The 25,986-nt window shown below is 36.6% G+C and overlaps 1 protein-coding gene across 1 annotated transcript; it reads left to right on the top strand.

Moving 5' to 3' along the window:
* The first annotated feature begins 34 nt into the window (after positions 1 to 34).
* On the top strand, positions 35 to 24,998 carry fstl1a (follistatin-like 1a). The gene is made up of 11 exons (XM_073843024.1): positions 35 to 79; positions 196 to 252; positions 10,422 to 10,523; positions 12,818 to 12,947; positions 13,269 to 13,301; positions 21,259 to 21,389; positions 21,577 to 21,698; positions 23,641 to 23,753; positions 23,873 to 23,983; positions 24,121 to 24,221; positions 24,431 to 24,998. Exons 1-11 carry the CDS (start codon positions 77 to 79, stop codon positions 24,470 to 24,472), a joined length of 945 nt encoding a protein of 314 aa, XP_073699125.1. The 5' UTR covers positions 35 to 76; the 3' UTR covers positions 24,473 to 24,998.
* The last annotated feature ends 988 nt before the right edge of the window (positions 24,999 to 25,986 follow it).

Genomic DNA, 25,986 nt, shown 5'->3' with positions numbered 1-25,986 from the left:
ACTCTGTAATGTTGTCCTTCAGTTCTCACTCTCTCTGTGCAACAGCTCCTCTCATCTCTCCTTTCATCTCCTGATAATGGTAAGTCATCATGCTTTACGAGACTTTACATGCACACTAATTCATCTGATATCGTTGTACTTGTATTTAGATCTATATATTTATATATTTTCTTTCGTACTTATATCTTTTTGCAGATTATTAGAACACTTTCTCCATTCATTGTCCTCTCCGTTGTCTGCTGTTATGCAGAGGTAAGACAGAAAGCTTTCTGAATTCTTTGGATAGAAGACAAAGTGTCTTGGGGAGATTAACAGAACACTATATATTTTCTATTTTGTGTATTGTCATTTTAAATAACTGCAAATAATTACAGTCATGATTCCAGGAATCAGAGAATTTCATTTATTTGGCATGTATGAAACTATAACTTCTTATTAATAATACATTTACTATATTAATTTCAAGATAATTTTAATGCTTTTTTGTTAATAAACTGTAGTTTTTCTTATTTATTTATGTTTAACTAGAGGGTTTCCTACTTTGTTCTATTTGAGACAATTAAGGGTGTTTTATGTGCAAAACTACTGGTAAAGTGTACTGTTAATATGAAGGAAATGTCCATATTGATTTTTCACAGCTGTTTTACCCATATTTTGAGTTATGCATTGCACTGTGTTTTATTGCTAAAGGAACTGGCAATAAACCTAATGGATAATGTTCTGACTGAAAATTACTTTTCTGTTTTTTTTTTTTTTTATATATATATAGATTGTGTGATAGTTTCAATTTAAGGATTAGTTCACTTCCAGAAAATGTCCTGATAATTTACTCACCTCCATGTCATCCTAGAATTTCATGTCTCTCTGTCTTTAGTCGAAATTTTTTTTTTTATAATGGACTTCAAGGGTGGCAAACAAGTTGAAGGTCCAAATTCCAGTTTCAATGCAGCTTCAAAGGGCTCTACACAATCCCAGCCAAGGAACGAGCGTCTAATTTAGCGAAAACATTGGTCAATTTCTAAAACATAAATTAAGATGTTTATACTTTTTAGCCAGAAACGCTTGTCTTGCACTGGGTCCACCTCACGCATTACGTGGCCATGTTGGAAAGGTCACATGTGACGTAGGCGAAAGTACCGACCCAGTGTTTACAAAGCGAATGTGCAAAGAAAGTCAAACGCACTTTACAAAAAAATGTAAAACAATGTCAGATGATTTTGAAGATGGAGGACAAAATGAGATGGAGCTTTTCACTCTACCCTACCTTTCTGAACTGTGCATTTCCAACGTGATTACGCGTATAAATTTTATTTATTTTTTTTTCTAGAAAATGACCAATTGTTTGGCTAGGTAAGACCCTTATTCCTCGGCTAGGATTGTGTAAAGCCCTTTGAAGCTGCATTGAAACTGCAATTTGGACCATAACCCGCTGATCCCCATTGAAGTCCACTATATAGAGAAAAGTCCTGGAATGTTTTTCTTAACCTTAATTTCTTTTCGTCTGAAAAAAGAAAGACATGAACATGACATGAGGGTGAGTAAATTATCAGGAAATGTTTATTCTGGAAGTGAACTAATCCTTTAACGTAACTTCAGAAGCTCTAAAGCACTTTTTTAGGAGTGTAAACCCAGCATTGTAGGTGTCAGATGTGGGCTGGTTGTCTGGGCTTACCAGATGAATGAGCAGTTGCTGTTTGTCTTGGCAGGTAAAAACCTGTAAAAACAAAGTAATTGGTACGTGGAGTAATGGAAAGCCAAACAGCAGCAGACGTTACCACACGGGTGGGATAAGGGCTTTTAACACTAACACTGTGCACTTCACACAGATGCACAAGCACAGCCGTTCTGTCTTGTGTGTGTTTGCATAACTCTGGCATGTGATCAGTCTGCTGGTCTTGTGCAGTGTTCAGGTGCTGACACATAGTTAGACACAGCAGATGTGCTGGTCTTTTCATGTGTGCGCCCGGAGTCCTGTTACATCTGCACATCATCAGGACGAAGCACCGCATGCCTTTTCATTAAGAACCAAACAACAGGGCTCACACAATGAAGCTCCAGTGCTCAGTAAGAGAGGTGTATTTTTAGGGACGACTTCACATGTAGCATCTGCATGATGATGAGAAGGTTAAGGAATGCACTAATTTGATTTATTTAGGAATTTCTTTAAAAATGAACTGATGTTTAGTAGCCTATACTTCATTTGCCAATTCCTCCAACATTAAAACACATCTTGCATCCTTTATTTGTGCACTCTTCTAGATTGATGAGACTAACTATGAGAACTAGGTTGCCTGAGGTAGAGATGGAATTTAAATGCTTTGCTCAAAAATACAGCAACTATAGATATCACATGCTACAAGAACACTTGCATTCTGCTACTGCATGTTACTAAACTAATGGTTTCTGGTTAGTGGCCCGTGGTTATAAATAAAACGCCATATATTTTTCGGTAGAGAATTTTACCAGTGGTGTCTGTGCAAAAGGATGTTGTGGCCGATTGCCAAGGTGTTGATATGCGGTTGCCAAGTGGGTTTTGTGAGTTGTTTTGTGCCAAGACATTCTGGTCTCTAGAGGCCCACCTATTGACATGTTTTTACAATTCTTTGAGGTTCTCAGAAGTGAAAGTGCAAGTTGCCAAAAACAAATATCATTTCTGCATTTCCATTTGCTCCAATAGCAGAATAAAAAAATCCACAATTGGGTTTTTATGACTTCACAAAAGAGGAAAAAAGATACTGAGAAAATTATTACATTATGGCGATTGGTCAGAAGGGAGAAAGATTTCAAATTTGTCATCAACCCTTCAAGATGTTTTCAAACTTTTTTTTGTAAAATAATAAAATATAATAAAATAAAATAACTAAAATATAAAGTATTATAAATATACATAACATTTTGTGCCTATCCTTATCACAGGGCTGTTTATAAGCTATTATTACTCTTATTCAAAAACCTATAGTTTTGAATTTATGTCTGTAATGTGTGGGACTGACGTCTTTTAGGGATTAAAAGACGCGTAATATAAAACGATTAGACCTATATGTTCATTTTTTTTAAATTCCCGCCAGTCCATACAGTTGTTCGTTGCACTCCATTTAAACAGTCTCTAACGCAGCACTGTCCTGGGCTCAAATAATACACACCAAACTGTATTTTTATTGTTCTATAGATAAGTTTCACCCAGTACCGCATGGGTGAATGCTTATTATAATATCTATATTAATATTTATTATAATATTTATGTGGAAAATATTGTGGAAACGCGTGTATTTTAACACTTTGAGTGCCGCGAAACTAATACTGGCATACATATAACTAGAAAACACGACACTTTAAACCATACTTGTACTCTTTTTAAACAGCTTATATAATTGTACACATATTAAACCAATAAATTGAAATATTTACTCACTTTGTAGATTGAGAAAATTTCCAAACTTTGTGGAGAAGCTCACCAACGCCTGACTATCTTCTGTCTGCAACGGTCTTCACGAGTTCTCGCGATAAGTGATGTTGACAACGTGATAGTATTATTACTTGATTCAACACATTTTTTTACGTTAACTGGGCAAATACTCTAGTTTAGGGTTGTGGCTAAAAGAGATACAGCTCTGACCAGAAACAAACAATAAAAATAAATCATGTTTTATTAATGTCTACACCTACCACAACCCTAAAGCTTTTACTATAATACAAAAACGATATTATTGTTGTACAATGTGACAAAAATAACGCTAGATTGATGTGCACATACCCAGTAGCCACAGCTGTCTCCTTTCTAGCCTTAAATCAACACTAATGGCGCTTTTCCACTACACAGTACCAGCTCGCCTCAGCTCGCCTCGGCTCGACTCGACTCGGCTCTGTTTGGTTTTCCACTGTGTAAAAGTTGTACCTGTACCGGCTTCCAGGTACTTTTTTTCGTACCACCTCCAGCGAGGTTCCAAGCGAGCTAAGGCGAGCTGAGGCGATACTAAATGTGACGTGAAAACACAGCAGACTGCTGATTGGTCAAAGAGAATCGTCACTATTCACTGCGTCGTCATTGCACGCGCCAGCAATAGTATCCAGAATAACCCCACCATTTTTACAAAGTTTGGCCAGAGATTGCGTGACATATCCAATCCATTACATATTATGGCAACTCGGAAGAATACGCCGTGGTCAAACGAGGAGGTGCAGACAGCGGGTGTGTGTCGCGTAGAAGATTACGTCACGGCAGTTTCCTGCAGCGTCGCTATGACAAACCAGGTACTATTGTAGAGGTACAGGTACAACTTTTACACAGTGGAAAACCAAACAGAGCCGAGTCGAGTCGAGCCGAGCCGAGCTGGTACTGTGTAGTGGAAAAGCGCCATAAGTAACTTTTTTTACCTAAAAATAATGTTTCCGAACTCATGTCAGTGGTTCATCAACTCATAACAGGGTGAAACGGGACTTTCGTATTCGCTTTGCGACCCTTTATCAGCCATAACAGCACTATGTAAGTTTGGGTCGTCAGGTCGCGGTTTTGTAGTTCAAATGATACTACAAATGCGACTTGCTTCACGGCAGGCTTCACAAAAGGTTTTCATACTTTTATAAAGTCATACAACATACTCTACCTTGTCACTGGACATCGTTATTTCCAAAGCCGGTCCTGGATAGCCTTTCAAACAAATAACGTGCATGTGACACGATGGGAGGCTAAATTATTTACGACAGCGGTAATGGACAATTCCGCTTCTAACCTGTAGTGGGAGCATTGAGGGAAAAGTTACTTTGTGTTGCTTTAACCCTAGTTCAGTAAACTTAGAAACTAGTTGAGACAGTGAAAACTTTAAGTGAAAAAATCACTGAAACAACTAGACTGTAAAATAATTGTTTACAGTGTAGTTTTCTGTAAATTAATGCCAAATTATTATAAATATACAGAACATTTAAAAACAAAACTTTGCAAAATGCGATGTTAGTAAATGGGGTAATAAATCATCCCAGATTGTTTACCCTAGACTGTATTTATGTTCAGTGCTCAGCTTAACTAGAGAATAAGGTAAATCTACTTATAGTATTTATCAATAATTATGAAATTCAGAGAGGATAGAAATATGGATGTATTGATATTGAAGCCCTGATATTGAGCCCGAATGGTGTAGTAGTATCCACCTTATTCTTTATCACGGAAGTAAGCCTATGGATGAGACTTCCGGTTCATTAGCCATTTTAAGGAAGCAATAAGAAGAACAGCAATGTGCAGTAAACAGTAAAACTGTTGCACTACAAACCAGTGTGTTCATAATTAAAATAATACATTAAAATAATATGGCAAGACACACCATTTTGCCATATCAAGAAGCAAAATTAGCTGTTTTGTACAGCTAAAAATAGCTGGACTCGAATGAGACCGTAAGCCAGAACCATAAAATTGACAAATGGCCAAGCCATTTTAGGGGGAAAAAAGGGTAGATAAATCAAGTTTTCAAAAATGTGTTTTGGCACTGGGGATGAAGTAAATTACTTTTAAAAACAAAGGCCTTTTATTGTTTTCAGTACTGGCTGTGTTGCACATTTGAGCATGTTTCTGACAAATACTGCAGACAAACTGTTTCAGCACTTACCGAAGAACTGAGGTTTTGCAAATCAGAGGCACAGCAGGAAAACCAGAATTGTATAGACCAGAAAATATGTCAGAAAAAAAATTCTTGGAAACATTGTCATTGTTGCGTATACTTGTAGCGTTTCAAGCATGGGATGTTAAAACCAAAGTGGTTAAAATGTGGATGAGCACATTTTCGGTTTTTAGAGCAGTGTTTCATCTGTGGTTCCCTTATGGGTGTTAAATGAAGGCGAAACGTGTGTTCACAGTTAAACTCATCCACATGAGGGAAGGGATGGTTTATACAAGACTGCGTCAATACAGAAACCAGAATGAGAACAGGCAATGTGGTTAGTCATATCAGGGTTTTAATTTTTTTTTTATCTAAAGTATAGTGAGTTTAAAGTGACTTCTGTTCACTAATGATGTGGTGTCGTCTTACAGAGTCTGTCTGCTCTGATCTCCATCAAACGATCTCAGTTGACACACTCTGGAATCTGAGGAATGTGCCGTCTGCCCTCTGGTTTTAGGTCAATGGTTGTTTTGTATGTAGGTGTGTGTTATACAGCCTGTTAAGAGTGATATGTGTGAAAGGGATTTCCACTCATCTCAGTGTATTAGTGTTAGTATTCTGTTAAATTTGTGGTGGACTCTTCTGGTGTGTGAAGTGTGAATTCATCTGTCTCTCAGTTCTCTGCAAACCAGCTTTGTCTCTCTCTTTAAGATACTGTTTTGATTGTGGGGGCAGCCGTGGCCTAATGGTTAGAGAATCGGACCCAAAGGTTGCGGGTTCGAGTCTCTTGTCCGGCAGGGATTGTCGGTGGGGAAGGTGAATAACCAGCGCTCTCTCCACCCTCAATACCACGACTGAGGTGAGTCCCTTGAGCAAGGCACCGTACCCCCAATTGCTCCCCAGGCGCCGCAGCAATGGCTGCCCACTGCTCCGGGTGTGTGTTCACGGTGTGTGTGTTCACTACTGTGTGTGTGCACTTGGATGGGTTAAATGCAGAGCACAAATTCATAGTATGGGTCACCATACTTGGCCTCACTTCACCTTCACCTCCTTTCCTTCCTCCTTCCTAATAATATGATAAACCCCCCCCCCCCCCCCGCACGTTTCTTATTAAAGATATAATGTACTCATACAATGTACTCATAAAGTACCAACCCAGTGTTTGCAAAGTGAACATGCAAAGATCAAACACCCTTAAAGGAGTAGTTCACTTTCAGAACAAAAATGTACAGATAATGTACTCACCCCCTTTGTCATCCAAGATGTTCATGTCTTTCTTTCTTCAGTCGTAAAGAAAGGTTTTCTCTCCATATAATGAACTTCTATGGTGCCCCCGAGTTTGAACTTCCAAAATGCAGTTTAAATGCAGCTTCAAAGGGCTCTAAATGATCCCAGCCGAGGATCTAGCAAAACAAACGGTTAATTTCTAAAAACATTTACTTTTTAATCTTAAATGCTCATCTTGCTGAGCTAGACAAGAAGAGCATTTGAGGGAAAAAAGTATATAAATTGTAATTATTTTTTTTTTAGAAAATAACCCATAGTTTTGCTAGATTAGACCCTTCTTTCCTCAGTTCCTGTGATCATTTAGAGCCCTTTAAAGCTGCATTTTGGAAGTTCAAACTCGTGGGGCACCATAGATTGAGAGAAATCCGGAAAAAAACAGGCAGAGTTCAGGTCAGAGCAAGACAAGACCAGCGTTTGAGATTAAAAATATCAATTATAATTTCAAAACAAAATAACCGATCGTTTCTCTAGATAAGACCCTTGTTCATCATCTGGGATCATTTACAACCACATTTGGGATCATTTGAAGCTGCATTTAAACTGCATTTTGTTCAAATTTGGGGCACCATAGAAGTCCACTATATGGAGAAAAATCCTGAAATATTTTCCTCATAAAACGTAATTTCTTTACAACTGGAAGTAAACTTCTCCTTCAATATCAATGTTGAAAACAGCTGTGCTGCTTAATATTTTGTGTTAAGTCATGCCTTAAATCAGACCCTGTTAAGAAATATCTAAAATCAGTCCCTGTTAAGAAACATAAATACAATTTCAAATGAAAAGGAGATGATTTTTGTGTTTAACAGATCAAGCAAGTGGACAGGCCTGCTTGCTTTTCATTTTTTTTTGTGAACATATTTTCTGGCACTGTGAGTCATCACTGGTAAACACATTTACTCACACACACTAACCACAGGATAACTGTGACGCATTCCCTAAGTGAGGTCATATTGTTGGCATCTAATGCACATTTTATGTGAAATATTCATTGCATGTGCCCATTCCCATGTGTGTGCTGAAGAGAGAGAAGCATCTGCATCACCCTACATGATTTCCTAAAAAAACTAATCCCTTTTTCTCAATTCCTTAAGATACCATTCTATTGTGTCTCCCAATCTTCCCAGTGAGAGGTTATAGGTCAGAGTTGAGGGGTCACAGGGCATGTAGAGATGGTCAAATGTCCCCAGGCTGTATGTCAACATGTATTTCACTATACATGCATGTCATCTTCCTGAACATTCTGTGCACAGATGCAGTCTGTCTTGAGCCAGCAAGTATCCACTTGCATTGGTGAATACTTCCTCTGGGGAGTTTGAAAAGGTAATGCTCCATATGCCACTTTTTCACAAAAAATGGAGTATGTTTGTCATGTGCAATGTGCTATGCTAGGCTAGAATATATAACAACAGAAAAAGAATATCTGGAAAAATATTATATTTTTATTATATAGTTTTTAATAAAATTTAAATTTTACAATTTTAATAGTAAAATTAAAAATGATATATTTAATTTAAAAGTTATTAATATTTTTATTATATAATAGAAAAACAGTATCTCCTGGAATAATTTTTAATTGTAGTTTTTTTTTTTTTTACTATTATATTATATTATATTACATTATAGAAATATAATATCTGGAAAAATATTTTTACAGCCTATAGTTTATAATAAAATGTAAATTGTACTTTATATAATGCTATATATTAATTGTAAAATTAAAACGACACTTTATATGCTATATTTATTTGTTTATTTAATATTTTTAATTATATTATATTGTATTGTATATAATATATAATAGAAAAAGAATATCTCCTGATTTTTTATTATATATGTTTTTACTATTATATTATATTATATTATATTATATTATATTATATTTTACATATATGACTATAGAAAAATAATATCTGGAAAAATTAAATTGTATTATATAGTTTATAATAAAATTAAAATTGTACTATATGAAATGCTATATTTAATTTAGTTATTAATATTATTTTTTATTATATTATATTATATTATATTATATTATATTATCAAGGATATTACTAGTATTTTTTTGCCCATTAACTAAAATTAAATTAAATTTGATTAAAAAATAAATAAATAATAATAATAAACTTCAATTTGCCAGACTTTAAAATTACTAGACTATAATATATAATAGAAAAATAATACCCGTTTTAATTATTATATTATATTATTATTTTGTCTAATAACTAAAGTACAATTTAATTAGATAAAAAATAATTATAATTGGCCAGACATTATTACTTATAATACAGTGCACATGTGATGTAGAATGTGCTATGCTAGGCTATTATATATAATTGAAGAATAATATCTCCTGCAATTATTTTTTTAAATTCTTAATTCTTTTCTTTTTTAAAATGTTTCATTGTTTTTTTATTTAGTACTATTATATTATATTATATTATATTATATTATATTACTGTATATCATCAAGGATATTACTTGTGTTCCATTTTCTGTTTATTTTTATTTATTTATTTTTTTGCCCATTAATTAAAGTAAATTTCATTCTTATTATATTACATTATTATATTATATTATCAGTGTTGCATGTTGGTTGCACTTTAACTTAAAAAAAAAAAGAAAAGAAAAAAAGAAAGACTGCAAATAGGTAGCTCAAAAAGGTCTGCTGCTTAAAAATGAATCGAACAGTGTTATTTTGTTAATATACTAGTACAAATGCTTTTCCTGTAGAAAGATCAGGGCAAATTAGGATACACAGATGTTGCAGATGGTTTGTATGTGGCTATGTGTGTCTGTGTGGGAGTGTGTGCCATCTGTCTTGCAGTCGTGTGGTGCTGCTTTTATATGCGTCTGTTCTGCAGTGACTGACAGCATGTGCTGGTGTATTGTCATGGTCAGACTCTTTGTTACTCACCCTCTTTATTAGATGGCAAAGGTCAACAGGTCTGGCTCCCATCTGGAGCTGTGTCAGGGGGGCTTTCACTTCAGTCTGCACCAATCAGACGGCACAACAAAAGGGCAGCACATGTCTGAAGGGAGTGAATGAGCAAGTTCTGTTTACTTAGGTGTAAACATGGTGGACAAGAGTACATAAAGACCATTTCTGTACAGCTGTGGGTCTGTGTAATTGCATCATTTGTTATTTGGATGTTACCAAATAAAGAGAAAAGGCTAAGTGATTGTCATTTATTAACAGATAAACAATTCTGCTTCAGGTTTTGTTAGATGTGAACGACTGCACTAAGATATTAAGTATAGAGTGCCATCTTGTGGTTACGTCTAAAGCATGGATGTTTGGCTTAACCGATTAAAATTCGGTTATTTTGGTATTTAGACTAGGCCTACATGAAGTATTATTTTTAAAACTAAGTACTACAAAAGTACTAAAACTATAGGTCCTTCAGCATAAACTTACATCACCGTTGTCATTTCTGAAACGTTTCCTCTCCTTTACCACTAGTTGGAGGCAAAGTACAACACTAAATGTCACTGTCACGTCTAAAAGGCCTACTCACATTTCTTTGTTTCTGTGTGTGTTTTGAGCAGGAGATGTGGAGTAAAAGTAAAGTTTGTGCGAATGTGTTCTGTGGAGCTGGGAGAGAATGTGCCGTGACAGAGAAAGGAGAACCAACTTGTCTGTGTATTGAGGTTAGTCATGTAGTCAACCACACATTCACCTTGACCCTGTAAATACCCACTCATACACATGCTACTTTTACCAGCAGGGTTGCCTGGTCTGCTAACAAAACTAGTATCTAATCTAGATGCTCAAATAAACCGTCTTCCAAAACTCTAAATATTCCACTCCTATACCTAAAATATAAATTTTACAGACACCCATTTCCATTACATACAGTTTCAACTTGAATATAAATGTATAGTAGTAAATAGTAAACTAGGTTTTCATTTTTACTCAAGTGGTGAAACAACAAGTACAGTGCCATGTTAAAAAAAAAAAAACTTAAATTATTCTGTTGCATAAGTATTCATACTCTTATCTGGGACAGTTGAAATTTAGCTCAGGAGTATTCATATTGATTGTAGATGTTAATAACCATTAAGTGAAGTTAACCTGTGACACATTTAGCAGAGCTCAAAGACAGGATTGCATTAAGCCACACATCTGGGTAAGAGTTCAGAAAAAAAATTCTGCTGTATTGAAGGTTCACAGAAGCATGTAGTCCCTGTTACCCTTAATGGAAGAATTTTGAAACAACCACAAATCTTCCTAGAGCTGGTCTCCTTGCCAAACTGCCCTGCTGAAAAAAACAGCATATGCTGGTTAGGTAGGTTTTGGTGCTGGGATGCTGGTTTTAGCTGGTTTATGCTGGTCCTTTGCTGGTTTATGCTGGTCCTTTGCTGGTTTATGCTGGTCATGTTGCTGGTCAAGGACCAGCATAAACCAGCAAAGGACCAGCAAAAACCAGCAAAAGACCAGCATTAACCAGCTAAGGACCAGCATAAACAAGCATTAACCAGCAAAGGACCAGCATAAACAAGCATTAACCAGCAAAGGACCAGCATAAACCAGCATCCCAGCACCAAAACCTACCTAACCAGCATATGCTGTTTTTTTCAGCAGGGTGAGTAATTGATGGAGAAGGGCTTTGGCTAGAGTGGTGATCAAGAACCTGATGGTCACTCTAGTAGAGCTCCAAGATCATAAATGCAGATGGGTGAAACTTACATGAGGACAAACACTCACTGCAACACTCCAACCGATCTGGGCATCAATCCTCTCCTCAGTGAAGACGTGAAAACACACTTGGAATTTGCAAAAAAAAGCACCTAAAGGACCCTCAGACTGTGAGAAACAAGATTCTGTGGTCTGATGAATCTCAGTTCCAAGCATCATGTTTGAAGGAAACCAGGCACTGCTCATCACCTGCGGAGTACCATCTCAAAAGTAAAGTGTGCTGGTAGTAGCCTCATGCTGTGGGGCTGTTTTTAAGAGACTCATCAGAGTAGAAGAAAAGCTCAATGCATCAAAATATTGAGATAGCCTTAATGAAAACCCAGTTTAGAGCACTCAGAAAATCAGACTGTGCAGAAGGTTCACCTTCCAACAGGTCAATGAACGTAAGCACACAGCAAGAGTGGCTTATAGACAACTTTGTGCCCTTGAGTGGCCCAACCATAGCCTGGCAACACATTATCCGTGGTTTTCCTATCTTCTACCCGTCAAAGTGCACTTGAACAGCAGTCAAATTGTTGAATTGCTCCCAATTCCGTGCTCTGATGCCACATAGCCCACGAAACAACAATGGTAGCCCATACAGATGCAGTGTTTATGCAGTTTGGCGTGACCATGGGCGTGACCTGCCTGAAACACTACAAAGTTGTGAGTCGTAGTTTGATGTCGTGACTAAGGGACTCAAAAACCTGCCTGGAACGCAGCATCAGTACTTATCTTAAGGGTATGAATACTTATTCAATGTACTTATTTCAGTTTTTTTATTTTAGTACATGAATGAAGTTGTGACAATTGTGTTTAAATTTAATTTAAAACTGTTCATTATAAGTCAGCAGCATAACAAAATGTGAAAAAAAGGAGTATGAATAATTTTGCAAGGCATTGTAGCCTACAAAAATATTTTATCATACTAACAAAAGTAAACAAAAATGTCCATTTAAAAAAAGGCCTTGAACTGCAACTACCTAACAATAAGGAAAATCAATGACAGAAACACACACACTTAAATATATTAATAAAAACAGAATTGTAGTTTACCATCCTGCAACAAACACTTGATCAGATATTTTTGCGTTTTAGTTAATAATAAACTAACAGGTGAATTGAATTGGGGACACAGCCTTTTATATCATGTAACAGATCCATGACCCATTTTTTGATTAAACATTCTCTAGTTAAGAACCACTGAAATAAATGACATGGATATCGTGAATGCACACTTATTTCAATGTGTATGTGTCTTCCTCAGCAATGTAAACCCCATAAACGTCCAGTTTGTGGCAGTAATGGGAAGACATACCGTAATCACTGTGAGCTGCATCGTGATGCCTGTCTCACTGGACTCAAAGTGCAGGTCGCCCATGATGGACATTGTGTAGGTGTGTATGTGCTCCATTTAACAGGTTTATAGTGTTTTCTTTAATGGCTAATGTCTAAATAGCATGATATAGTTACATTCATGGAATACATGGAATGAGATGCTTCACCACAATCCGCCATCATAGATGTTAATAGGAAATGTCATTGTGCACTGGTAATTTAAATAATTGCAGCCATTTTCTCTCAGAAATGTCACCACAGTTTGCCACATTTGAACACATCAATATGCAAGATGTTTTAAGAGCTTGGCAGAAAAAACAGCTCCGGTTTGCAGTTGCTGATAAAACTCACTGACCTGGTTTCTGTCTCTTCTTGTTTAGAGAAAAAAATGGAAAAAGTCGCCAACAGCCCAAGTGAGTAAACGCATCAGTTTGATTCAGAACTGTTTATCATTTAACACTGTATTGCAAATGTGGAATTATGACTTTATATTGTTAGAAACTACCATACAACATTGAGTACTTAAATTTACTTGCTAAACTAGCCTAGAATCTAGACGCGCCCCTAGCGGCAGCAAATTACATTTGCTTCTAAGGTCAGTCTAGTTACTCTCAATTCACTTAAATTTCCGAAAAATCCAAGATGTACCGGGCCAATCACGAGTCGGTGGGCGGGCTTAACATGATGACGACTGACCTGCGACCATAAGTTCAGTCAGACATGAATTCCTGGTTCCGTGAATTAAGCGTGGAAAACTGAACAGTATTTATATATTTTTTTACTTTTGATACACATCCACGTCCATGTGTCCTGAGCAGTAGGGTTGTGACGATGAGGAAATTTCCCCACCGGTTAATCGGCACGTGACAACACCGGTAATACCGGTATCACCGTGGGGGTGGGGGTTTGCCCTTTTTTCTGCTTTTAAATAGCTTATAAATGCGTGCGTATTATACTTTCACTTTCAGTTTTGCGGGAATCGGCAATTCGGCGGCAATTGTTTTAATGGACGACAACGAAACTACAAAAAAAAAAAAAACTTTGAACCCAAAGTATTGCCAAACAGGTGCTTTTGGACACTAAATCGTCCGCCATTCTCTTTCTGTAAATTCGACTCCTCGCACAGATAATTAACACGGCCAATTCACCATCAGCAATCACACTCCGTATCCGAGCACTACAAGAGAATCCCTTTAAATAGCCAAGCAGTCTTACCTTCATCATCTCTTGTTTTCAGCATCCCTCTCCCTGGGCAGGGGGAGTGCCCCGTGCTCGGCCAAACATGCTTAACTTCTTCTTCTTCTTCTTCTTCTTCTCGTTTAATGGCGACCAACTCCTTAGGAGCATTATCGCCACCTACTGTACTGGGTGTTAAATTACACTTACATAGGTGATGAGTCTGAATTTTGCAAAAAAAAAAAAAATAAATAAAAAAAAAAAAAATAAACCTTGATGTTTCATACTCCCTTTAATTTATGGAGCACTCAGAGTATATGCTCATGATAGCGCTGCGTGTTCAGCTCCTCTACCACTTACAATTAGCTCTACGTGCTCCAGATCAGGTAGAGTATTCCCATCCAAATTATATCCTAGACCCTAAACCTGAGTCATATATGTATCTAATTAGGGCTGTGTAAATTTGACTATCCATTAGACCTTTTCCTAAGATATATTCGTGCCTCATTCCCTCCTCCCCTAAGTGACTAAATAATAGATCACGATATATATTATATTTATCACACCTAAAAAGCACATGAAATACACTTTCTGATACACCACACACATCACACAAACCATTTCCATGCAAACCCATAAGTGCCAAAGTTGAATTCATCCCTGTATGTCCCAGTCTTAACCTAGACAGCCACACCTCTTCCTTCCTATTTCTTCCCTGACAATTTATTCTCCCTACTGTCTGTGTAATACTATAACACCATCTCCCTGTGCTGCTATTATCCCATCTAATTTGCCATTCATTCATTAACTTTTTCTTTAAGATCGACTTTGCCTCTTTTTTCCCCATAGGTACTTGAACATCCACCTCCCCCTTATCTAGGGCTTTTTTTGCTAGTTTATCAGCGACTTCATTACCAGATACCCCAACATGCGCTGGCACCCAACAGAAATATACAATTATTCCAGCCTCTTTTAATCTGTACAACGATAGATATATTTCCATTAATAAGTCTTCTCTGTCTGACCTAGCATGCATCAAGCTAATTAAAGCAGAGGAAGAATCTGAACATATTACGACTTTATTTGGCCTAACTTCTTCAACCCACTGTAATCCTACTATTATAGCTGTTAGTTCAGACGTATAGACAGACAACTCATCAGGTAATTTCAAACTTATCCGTATTTTAAATGTAGGAATGTATACACCAATACCAACCTTTTGACTAACAGGTTCCTTAGATCCATCTGTAAATATTTGTAAAGTTGAATAGAATGTATTATTTAAAAAAGCATTAACCTCCTTTCCAATATACTCATCCTTGGGCTTGTCTAATAAACTCAGATCTACAAATGGTTCAGGGACTCTCCATGGCGGGGCATCAGCGAGTGGTATATTAGGACAGAAGATCTTATTATCCATACCATACTCCTTAGCCCATAGTCTACTTTTCCACCCAAAACTATATCCTCCATCATATGAATATTCCCAACATTCCTCCATTACTTTACGAGTAAGATGACTCTTTGCTGATTGTTGAAGATTCACCCAATATGTCATTGCCAGTTTTATCCTACGTAGCTCTAGAGGCATTTCTCCCATTTCCACTCTAATTGCATTTACAGGAGATGTTTTAACTGCTCCACAACAAATTCTTAATGCTCTAGACTGTATAACATCTAATTTTTTCAGCAGAGATTTGGCTGCTGACCCATAGATAGTGCACCCATAATCACAGCAAGAACGAATCAAAGCTTGATACATGCATAACAATGCACTGCGACTAGCCCCCCAATTATAGCTAGCAACTGTACGCATGCAATTTATGATCCTTCTACATTTTGATTCAATTTGACTTATATGCACTTTCCATGTTAGCTTTCCATCAAACCATAGACCAAGATACTTAAAAACAGACACTCTTTCCAATGCTTGGTCGTATAACTTCAGATCCATATGTTCAATCTTCCTGTTCTTTGTGAATAACATATACTTTGTTTTGGAAACTGAAAATTTCAGACCCCAATCCAGGGACCACTCCTCCACTTTCTTAATCGACTCCTGTATGCCTTTAGCTACATTTTTAATATTACGTCCCCTCTTCCATAACGCTCCATCATCTGCGTACAGTGCTAATCCTGTCCCTATTTTTTGAACTTTATCAAAGACATCATTAATCATTAAATTAAACAATATCGGGCTAATTGCACTACCCTGCGGAGTTCCATTTAAAATGCTATAAGATTCTGATATTTCTTCTCCAATTTTAACCTGAAAAGTACGTTCAAATAGAAAATCTAAAACCCAATTATAGAATTTCCCACCTATACCAATTTTATTCAATTTGATTAACAGACCTTCCCTCCACAAAGTGTCATAAGCCTTTTCTATATCAAAAAATACTGCAACCATGTATTCTTTCATTATATAAGCTTTTTTAATTTCATTTTCAAATAGTATCAAAGCATCTGCTGTAGATCTTCCTTTCCTAAAACCACACTGAAATGTTGATAACATTTCCCTTTTCTCCAAGATGTAGTTCAGTCGCCTTACTATCATTTTTCCATTACTTTACATAACGTAGAGGTAAGAGCGATAGGTCTATAACTATTAGGATTTGTTATATCTTTCCCTGGCTTAACTAAAGGGAGTACAATTGCAGTCTTCCATTGTTTAGGAAGGACACCCTCATTCCAAATATAGTTATATAGTTCCAATAGTATTCCTAATACTTCACGTGGTAGTTTCTTTAAAATCTTATAACTTATCATATCTTTACCTGGTGTTGTATTCTTTGAACTATTAATAGCTATTTTTAACTCAAAATAGTTAAACTCATCATCCAAAATACTATTGAAGTCATGTTTTTTCCTGCAAGAATTTCCATATATATTTATAATTTGTTGCCGCCTTATTAAGAATGCATCATCTAAATTTCCAATGCTGTGTGCTCTAGCAAATGTTTGAGCCAGCATTGTAGCTTTATCTTTATTTGTAATGGCTAACTTACCTTTTTCCTCCATTATAGGTATCCTTTTAGAGCTATCAATTCCATTCATCTTCTTTATCATACGCCAGACTGCACTTATTCCGGTTTCTCTCCCTATAGTACTGCAAAAGTTTTGCCATGCCATCTTCTTTGCATTTTTGATAACCTTTTTAGCATAAGCCCTTTTCCTTTGATAGTCTAATACTGCTTCTGGGGTGAGCGCTCTTTTTAAAATTTTAAATGCTTTATTCCTTTCTCTGATTGTTTTCGAACATTCCTCTGACCACCAGGGTACATTCTTCCTTTTGTGTACACCATTTGATAATGGGATAGATTCTGAGGCTGCAAAATAAATACCATTCACTACTTTGCCATATCTATCATCGACACTGCCTTCTATTGACACATTTTCAAATTGTTCCCTACACAACATGTTAAATTTTTCCCAATCTGCTTTTTTAAAAACCCATCTCATGCCAAAATTTAAATTTTGCATTTGAATCTTATACTGAATTTCACACATCACTGGAAAATGATCACTCCCCATATTATCTTCAGATACTGACCATATACATTTACCAGCTAACGACGCTGAAACTATTGTGACATCTAAACATGACATTCCTCCTCTTACTATGTCTATTCTTGTTGGACTGCCATCATTTAAACACACCAAAGAATTCTCTTCCATGAATTCTTCTATTACTTTTCCATTTTTATCTGTGTTCTTACTACCCCAAATGCTATTATGAGCATTAAAGTCACCACATATAATCATTTTGTTTGATATTTCTCCCATGGCATTTTCCAGAATATCTGTTGATATTTCTAAACAAGGATTATAAAAATTTAGCAGTCGGATTACCCCTTGTATACCCACTACTTCTATACATATGCTCTCTGAAATACTTTCAATATTTACGTGTCTGTATATCACATTTTCTTTTATGAATGTCGCACATCCTCCACCTCTACCATTGCACCTGTCCTTCCTTATTACTTCATATCCTTTCAACCTAAAATCCAATGATCTGCATAGCCACGTTTCTTGTATGCAGATTATATCAGGAGATTTATTCATATCTACTATATATTTTTTAAACTCCTGCCCATTAGAGATCAGGCTCCTGGCATTCCAATGAAGCAACAGAAAGGACATGACAATGCTATATATCACTACACTGAGATGCATCATAACTTGTTAGATTCCCTTCCGTTTTTCCTTCTTTAGGTTTTAGAATCTTATGAATTTGTTCTGCTGATATACCGATGCAGTTCAGGAATCTGTTTGCACATTCTACCACAATTTTGATTTTGTCAGATCTTCTTTCCACCTGTGCAGTCCCATTCACCACTGCACAGATAAACGCCACAAAATCAATTTTGTTCATGATAATACTGTCTGAGTTACTTTTTCCTAAGTCCGGCTGTTTAATTGATTCACTCGTTTGAGAAGCTTGCGCCTGTTCACTTTTCCTTCTTGTTTCTGTTACCTGTTTCACTTTGCGAGCTGCTTCTGCATATGTTAAGTTCTGGATGGATTTTACCTTCTGGATTTCACGAGCCTGCTGCTGCACTGGACATCCTGCATATGCAGCGCTGTGTTCTCCCCCGCAATTGCAACATTTCAACTTGGTCCCTTCTTGACATTTCCCATATTCATGTTCTTCCCCACATTTTGCACACCGTATTTTCCCTTTGCAAACAGTAGCAGTGTGCCCTATACGCTGACAATTATAACAACGTAAAGGAGGGGGAACATATTCCCGTACAGCATAACTGATGAAACCTAACTTCACCCTTACTGGTAAGTTGATATCCTCAAAGTGTATCAACACAGAAAGACTTTCACACTTTGTATTATCTTTCCACGTCGTTAGTCTTTTGGCCGACGCGGCTTTGCCTCCAACCAAGTTTCGTTTTATTTCCTCCATACTTACATTTAAGGGTACTCCTGAAATCACCCCACGCTTCTTCATACCTACTTCAGTACAGTTAACTCTGCCACCAGCCAGTGATTTAAGATGTAGGATCTTTGCTCTTTGACTTTCATCTTTACACTTAATTAAAACTCTTCCATTGCTCAGACATGTCGCCCCGTCCACTATTCCGATTTCTTTCTCTATCGCTTTTGATAATTTAACAGGGTGCATGTATTGCTCTGCTTGCTTAACAAAAGTGACCATGACTTTTATAACCTTTTCCTCACTATTTGTTATCACCCTTTGCCCAGTCTTCATATTTTTATTTGAATTAATTTGCTCACATTCAGACTCATCACCCACGTTATTTCCTTTTTTCCTTTTATTATATCGTACTTCATGAAACTCCATGTCAAGATTATCTTCATCCGAAGAATCATCCATTATGTTCACCTACTTCAGTCCAAGAACTGTCCTTTTATATTTTCCAGGATTACTTGATTCCTGCAACCAACGTTGTTTCCGTGGAACGCCTCAACTGTTCTGCCTCCACCGGATCTCTGTCAACGGCTCAGTTGGAACACTTCCTGTCCCGTGTTCGGAATCCAGCCTCTCCACCAGGCAGCAGTTTTCCCAATGCTTAACTTTTACGCTGTTTATTATATGTAAGCGCGAACTCCTCACGTGATAAATGAAATATGACGCATTGTAGCTATGTTCAGTTTTTAATTATATTGCTTGCACTCATCTTAAGTAAATTATTTAGAATAATATTTTCCATTCAATTCAAATAAATATTTAATAAAAAAAAAAACGAATACTTAAAAAAAAAAAAAAAAAGTGGAGACGGTGTCACGGTGGAAAAGTGATGTCACCGGTGTTGCGTCTTAAAACCGGTAACACCGTCAACACCGTCTTTCGTGGCAAGCCTACTGAGCAGGAGCTCGTTACATCTGAACGCGCTGTGGTGTAGAATACGCAAACACCGGAAGCAATCTGTGGCGTGTATAATACGACACTCATTGTTTACACAGCACAAGAGATTGTGGATATAGCGCCTATTCAAAATGGTAATTACTTGCGCTTGTCCTGGTTGTTCAAACCCATTTAAAGCTGAAAAAGATTACGTTTGCTTGCGCAAACTCATCCTGGACTTTTTTTTTTACATATTTCCCCTTTCGGTGTTTGCGTATACTACATCAAAGCGCGTTCACATGTGACGAGTCGAATCATAGATATGCTAAACTCGTGTTCATGACAGATGGACGTGGGTGTGTATCAAAGGTAAAAAGAAAATTATATAAATACTGTTCATTTTCTTGCAAAAACCGATCGTTTCGTGTCTTAGGACATCAATGTATCGTCACGAGCCGCAGGGTGTAATTTGGATTTGTCTGTGCATGTTTTTGTTTACTTTTAAAGGTTTAGTGCCTATCTATGTCTATTATTTAGCTGACACACTGCACAGTGCACTGATTTTCGTTAAAAATCTCCGTCGCTCTGACTACGTCACCTGACAGACTAAGTCTCTGATTGGTTGTAGCGCTATCCTATTGCGTGGAGAGGAGTTTGAAAGACAACCGTTTATCCCACCCCTCCGGTTGAGCCCTGTCTATGGAGAGTGCCCAGACCCTACATTTATGTGGGTCTGGCTTGCCAGGCTATTGCTAAACAGGTGGTTAGGAAGAAATAAAAATATATGAAATAGGATCAAACTGATTCAAATGGGGTCAGACAGGGCCGAGGATGCTGGTAAATATGTGACCCTGGACCACAAAACCAGTCATAAGGTTAAATTTTACAAAACTGAGATGTATGCATCATATGAAAGCTCAATAAATAAGCTTCCTATTGATGTATGGTTTGTTAGGATAGGACAATATTTGGCCGAGATACATCTATTTGAAAATCTGGAATCTGAGGGTGCAAAAAAATCAAAATACTGAGAAAATCACCTTTAAAGTTGTCCAAATTAAGTTCTTAACAATGCATATTACTAATCAAAATTTACATTTTGATATGTTTACAGTAGGAATTTTACAAAAAATCTTCATGGAACATGATCTTTACTTAATTTCCTAATGATTTTTGGCATAAAATAAAAATCAATAATTTTGACCCATACTATGTATTTTTGGCTATTGCTACAAATATACCCCAGCGACTTAAGACTGGTTTTGTGGTCCAGGGTCACATATGTTTTGAAAGGGCATATAGTTTTCAGACATACAGTGTTTTATTTGTACCACGTTTTGCCTATTTGTTCTTTTTCTTCGATTATTTAGTTGTTTGTTACCTTACGGACCGCAATGAGTTGAGGAGTCGTGTGATTGAATGGTTGCAGTCTGAAGTGGAGCCGGATGGCTGGTTTTCTAAAGGATCCAACTTCTCAGATATCCTCCTCAAATACTTCCAGGTTTGTTTGAGTGTGTGTGTGTGTGTGTGTGTGTGTGTGTGTGTGTGTGTGTGTGTGTGTGTGTGTGTGTGTGTGTGTGTGTGTGTGTGTGTGTTTCAACATACTGATTAATTGAACAAAATGAGTATTCATTCAGATATGCCTGTGTGTCTCACACTTTTTTGTTATGCTGTTTGGGTTTCAACAGAGCTATGATAATGGAGACGCTCAGCTGGATTCAGCAGAATTCCTGAAGTTCATTCAGCATAATGAGACTGCAATAAATGTCACATCTCCTTATGCTGAGGAGGAGAACAACCGCCTACTCAGGTCACACACGCAAACACACACCCATACAAAGTCTGTTTAAATAAAGTGATAATATACACTGCTGTTTTTTAAAAATGTTTTTTTTTTTTAAATATAATTTATTCTTTTAATGCAAAGCTGTCTTCAGTGTCACATGATGCTTTAGAAGTCATGCTAATATGCTGCTTTGATTTTGGGATCCAAACTTAAGTGTAGTATTTGGCTTTCTGCATTCAGATGTAACATACAGTTCACAGAGGTGTTGTATTTGCATACTCAATCATGTTTTTATTGTCCTCTTGCCCTTGCTGGTTCATCTCCATTTTAGTATGACACACAGTCATGTTTTTTATCATTTGACCTGCACAAATGAGATGAACTGATGAAAGGGTGTTATTTGCAGATAGAGACAGTTTGAAGACAGTTTTCAGTTGTGGGGTTTATTAACCTGAACGCTGTCTTTATACTGAACGCTATCTGTGTCAATACTCTTATCAGTTTTTCTTTACAGCCACTTCTGATTATTTCTATCGAGCGATTCAGAAAATCTTTCTGGGCTAGTCTATAAAACATAATGATTATGTCCTCACTGTCCTCTGACCAAGATTTGCAGAGCAAATCTCTAAGTATGCTCACAATTTACTCTTGCAATAAAACAAGACAAAACAAGATATCAGTATCATATACACCTTGTTTTTACTTTGTGCAATTAAATTGCATTTTATTTTCGGTGAATAAAAGTGGGCACAAAATATATAATTTATCAAACCTGTTAAAGATTCACTGCGGTTTCAGTGGTCGTCTGACCGATATGAGTTCGTTAGAAGGTCATTGCTGATACTGATATCTACAGATGAGGGTGTTCAATGACCAGTGTATACGTAATACAGTTTGCAGACTGTAATACAAATTCAGAAGTGCTTGGGTGTTTTACACAATATTTCAGTACATAGTTCATTACTGTCCAAGCTGTAAAATATGTTAACATGGAAGTTCTTTTAACTTTGCAATTAGAATTGGAGCTTATTCTTATTGCAAACTGATAATCTTCATACATTTTTTAAAGAAAATGTATACTTTTAATCAGCAAAAATGCATTAAATTGATCAAAAATGACAGAAAATACACTTATAATGTTAGAAAAGATTTTCATTTCAAATAAATGCTGCTATTTTGAGCTTTGCATTCATCTAAGAATCCAAGTATGGCAGTTTCTGCATAATATAAAGCACTACAACTGATTTCAATGTTAACAGAAATAATAGAAATGTTTCTTGAGCAGTAAATCAGCATATTAGAATGATTTCTAAAGGATCTTGTAAAAATAGAAAACCACAGAAAGGGAGACAGAGATTCATTATGAAAAAATGCCAAGTTCTGTTGCGCCACTTAGATGGCACAGACTGATTGGTTGTTATTGCAAACTGATGATATTCACAGCATTAAACTACTTCGCACAAGCTGATTGGTTCATGTTGCATACATAACCAATGATCTTGCTGCTTTACATTTAAATGGCTGGTTAGCATTCACTTGAGCATTTCACAGCTCCTCTGAAACCCTCTACCTCCCCAGCTCCACCTGTATAGATCTGCTATGGGTTATTATATTTGATATTTGTGTAGCAGCAGTATGTACTCACAGTGTCATATTGGATTAAGTATTGGAAGTAGCAAGTTCCTGTACTTGCTTTACAGCAGCAGCAGCACCAATAATCTACAACAACAGAAATACCCAACAGCAGCATAGCAGATCTATTCCGCCAAGATTAAATACATTAACACTGTCATATCCATTACCATACCAAAATCTACCAAAATCTTCAGATAGTTGTCATAATAGAATTAATGTGGCAGTCTTGTATCAATGAAAACAATTTTGTTGTTTACAGAATGTTATAAGAAAAATATTGCTTTGAAAAATGCAATCAAATAATAAAAACATTGGTGACTGTGTTCTGCAGGAGTCTATGTGTGGATGCGCTTATTGAGCTGTCTGATGAGAATGCTGACTGGAAACTGAGCTTTGATGAGTTCCTCAACTGCCTCAGGCCTGGATTCAACCCACCAGAGAGGAGTAAGATCTACAACCACTTCACTTTTCATGGCATATAGAGAATAGAATCTCAACAGAACTATGCATGAACATGCAGCCTGCAAAATATGTGTGTATTGAGTGCTGTTGCATGTTTTTAGAGTGTGCTTTAGAGGACGAGACGTACGAGGATGGTGCTGAGACTCAGATGGAATGTAACCGCTGTGTTTGTGCCTGCGGGAACTGGGTCTGCACTGCTGTTGTGTGCGATGGTGAGCTAAAACCTGGGATATTGCTGTTGTTGTTTTTTTGTAGCTGGGGTTGAGGATGGGATTTGAAGAGCAAAGCTGAATGAGATGAGTTTTTGTCTGTGGAATGTGGTCTGACTTTATCTTCTCTCTGTCTACAGGTTCAAATAAGCTACCTGCGCTTGAAGAAATGGAGGGAAGTGATCAGGAGATGACAGAAGAGGAGTGGAGTCGGCGAGTGGCCGAACTCAATAAACATCAGGTTGGGACTGAGTCTAATGTTTTAGACCTGGGCCATCGAATATTGACAAATAACATCATGTTCTGATTAAGTGTGTGATGCGATGTGCATTTTTCCCAACATATTGTGACACATTTTTCCTTCTTGATGTCATTGTCTGTTTTGTTCGGCTGGGTCTTCATGGACCTAAAACAAATAAAAATGACTTTTGATCTGTTTTTCCCCCATAGGAAACTGTGGAAAAGATGAAAGTGGCCGCTAAAGAGGTTTGAGGAGTAATTCAGGAGGAGGGATGAACTTTTGTCCAGATTTCAGCTTCAATCAACCTGTGTTTGAATGGAAAGAGAGACAAAGTTTGATTTATTTAGTTTATTATATTAATTATTGACTTTTTCAAAGGTGTGTTCTCTTCTGTTATTTGTTATAGTCTTTTTTATTTGTTTGGGGCAATAAAAGAGTAAAACATGATTTGTATCTGTAGTGTAAATGCAAACTTATGTATTTTTATACATTCAGTGTAATTTTAATGTTTCTATAAGGCAGGGTGTTCATATTTCACCTTGAAGTTAGCAGAAAATATGGAATTATATTTTGTATAAAGACCATTAGCATAAAAAAGATTTCATTTGATCACAATTAAGCCTGCTTTTCCCATTTTGATTATTGTAATGTGACATATCTCATATACAGTGTAGAATTATACATCACCTTTCAAAAGGTAGGTTTTGGACAGGATCAAGATGAATCTGTATTATTTTGTGATGACTTTGCATTAATAAAATCAGAATAAATTCAAAACTGAACTTGTCAGGTTGATCTGTTTTGGCCATTTTGCAACTGGTCAGACTGGGAGATATATTAAACTGGCAAAGCTTTAAACAGAGTGTTTGTTTTCAGCAGGGAAAGCTATTTATAAATCATATCTGTTGTGTATTAACCCTAATTGGCAATCAATAAATACAACTATAAAGCATGGGCCAGATTAGTTTAATCGGATAATCAGGCATCAAAGCTGCCGAATGGCAGTCTATGGTACGTTGCCATTATTGTGTAAACAAAATGATTAATGCTTATTCTTCGGTGATATTTCCAAAGCACGTATACTAATACTAATGTATTTATGTCAGGATACTGTCCAAAATACTGTTTTTTTTATAACTACACAAACTTAGACACCTTATATTTTAGCACTATGGGTGAGACTTCTGTTTCATTAGTCAGTATAGAGGGTTTGCATTGTTTGTATTGGAGATACTCAGATGTAAACAACAGCATTGATTGCATGGTTGATTTACTACTGAATACATTGTTCTGCCAATTCATGCTGTCTAAACCCTTGAATTAATGTGTTGAAGCTGCTTAATCATATAGAAATGGACAAATATTTAGCAATATTTCAACAAATTTACGTTAAAAGGCGGTAAAGAAATGTACGAGCAGTATTAATTAAGATATTAGCCTAATATTTCACCTACCTGACAGGGAATCATGAAATCAAATGTTGTCAAGACTCTCGCACTAGAAATTCTAGTTCAGTTTGGCCAACCACAAAGACCTTTTGTTCCTCAGTTTTTTGCACTCTTCTCCTTGACTTGTTATAACTTTTGGCAGTCTATAGTAGACTACTTCAAATGTTTTTCCCCATCCAACCATTTAGTACAGCCCAAAACATGATAATTTTAAGCAGCAATAATAAGCAAACTTTGCGAGTTATAAGTCAATTCAGAGGCATGGCCGGTCGTTTAAAATACTCTATAGTAAAATAATGAGTAGAATAACGATATGT

This window comes from Garra rufa, chromosome 6, assembly GCF_049309525.1.
Source record: "Garra rufa chromosome 6, GarRuf1.0, whole genome shotgun sequence".
Lineage (NCBI taxonomy): Eukaryota > Metazoa > Chordata > Actinopteri > Cypriniformes > Cyprinidae > Garra > Garra rufa.
This window is presented reverse-complemented; position numbering and strand designations above follow the sequence as displayed.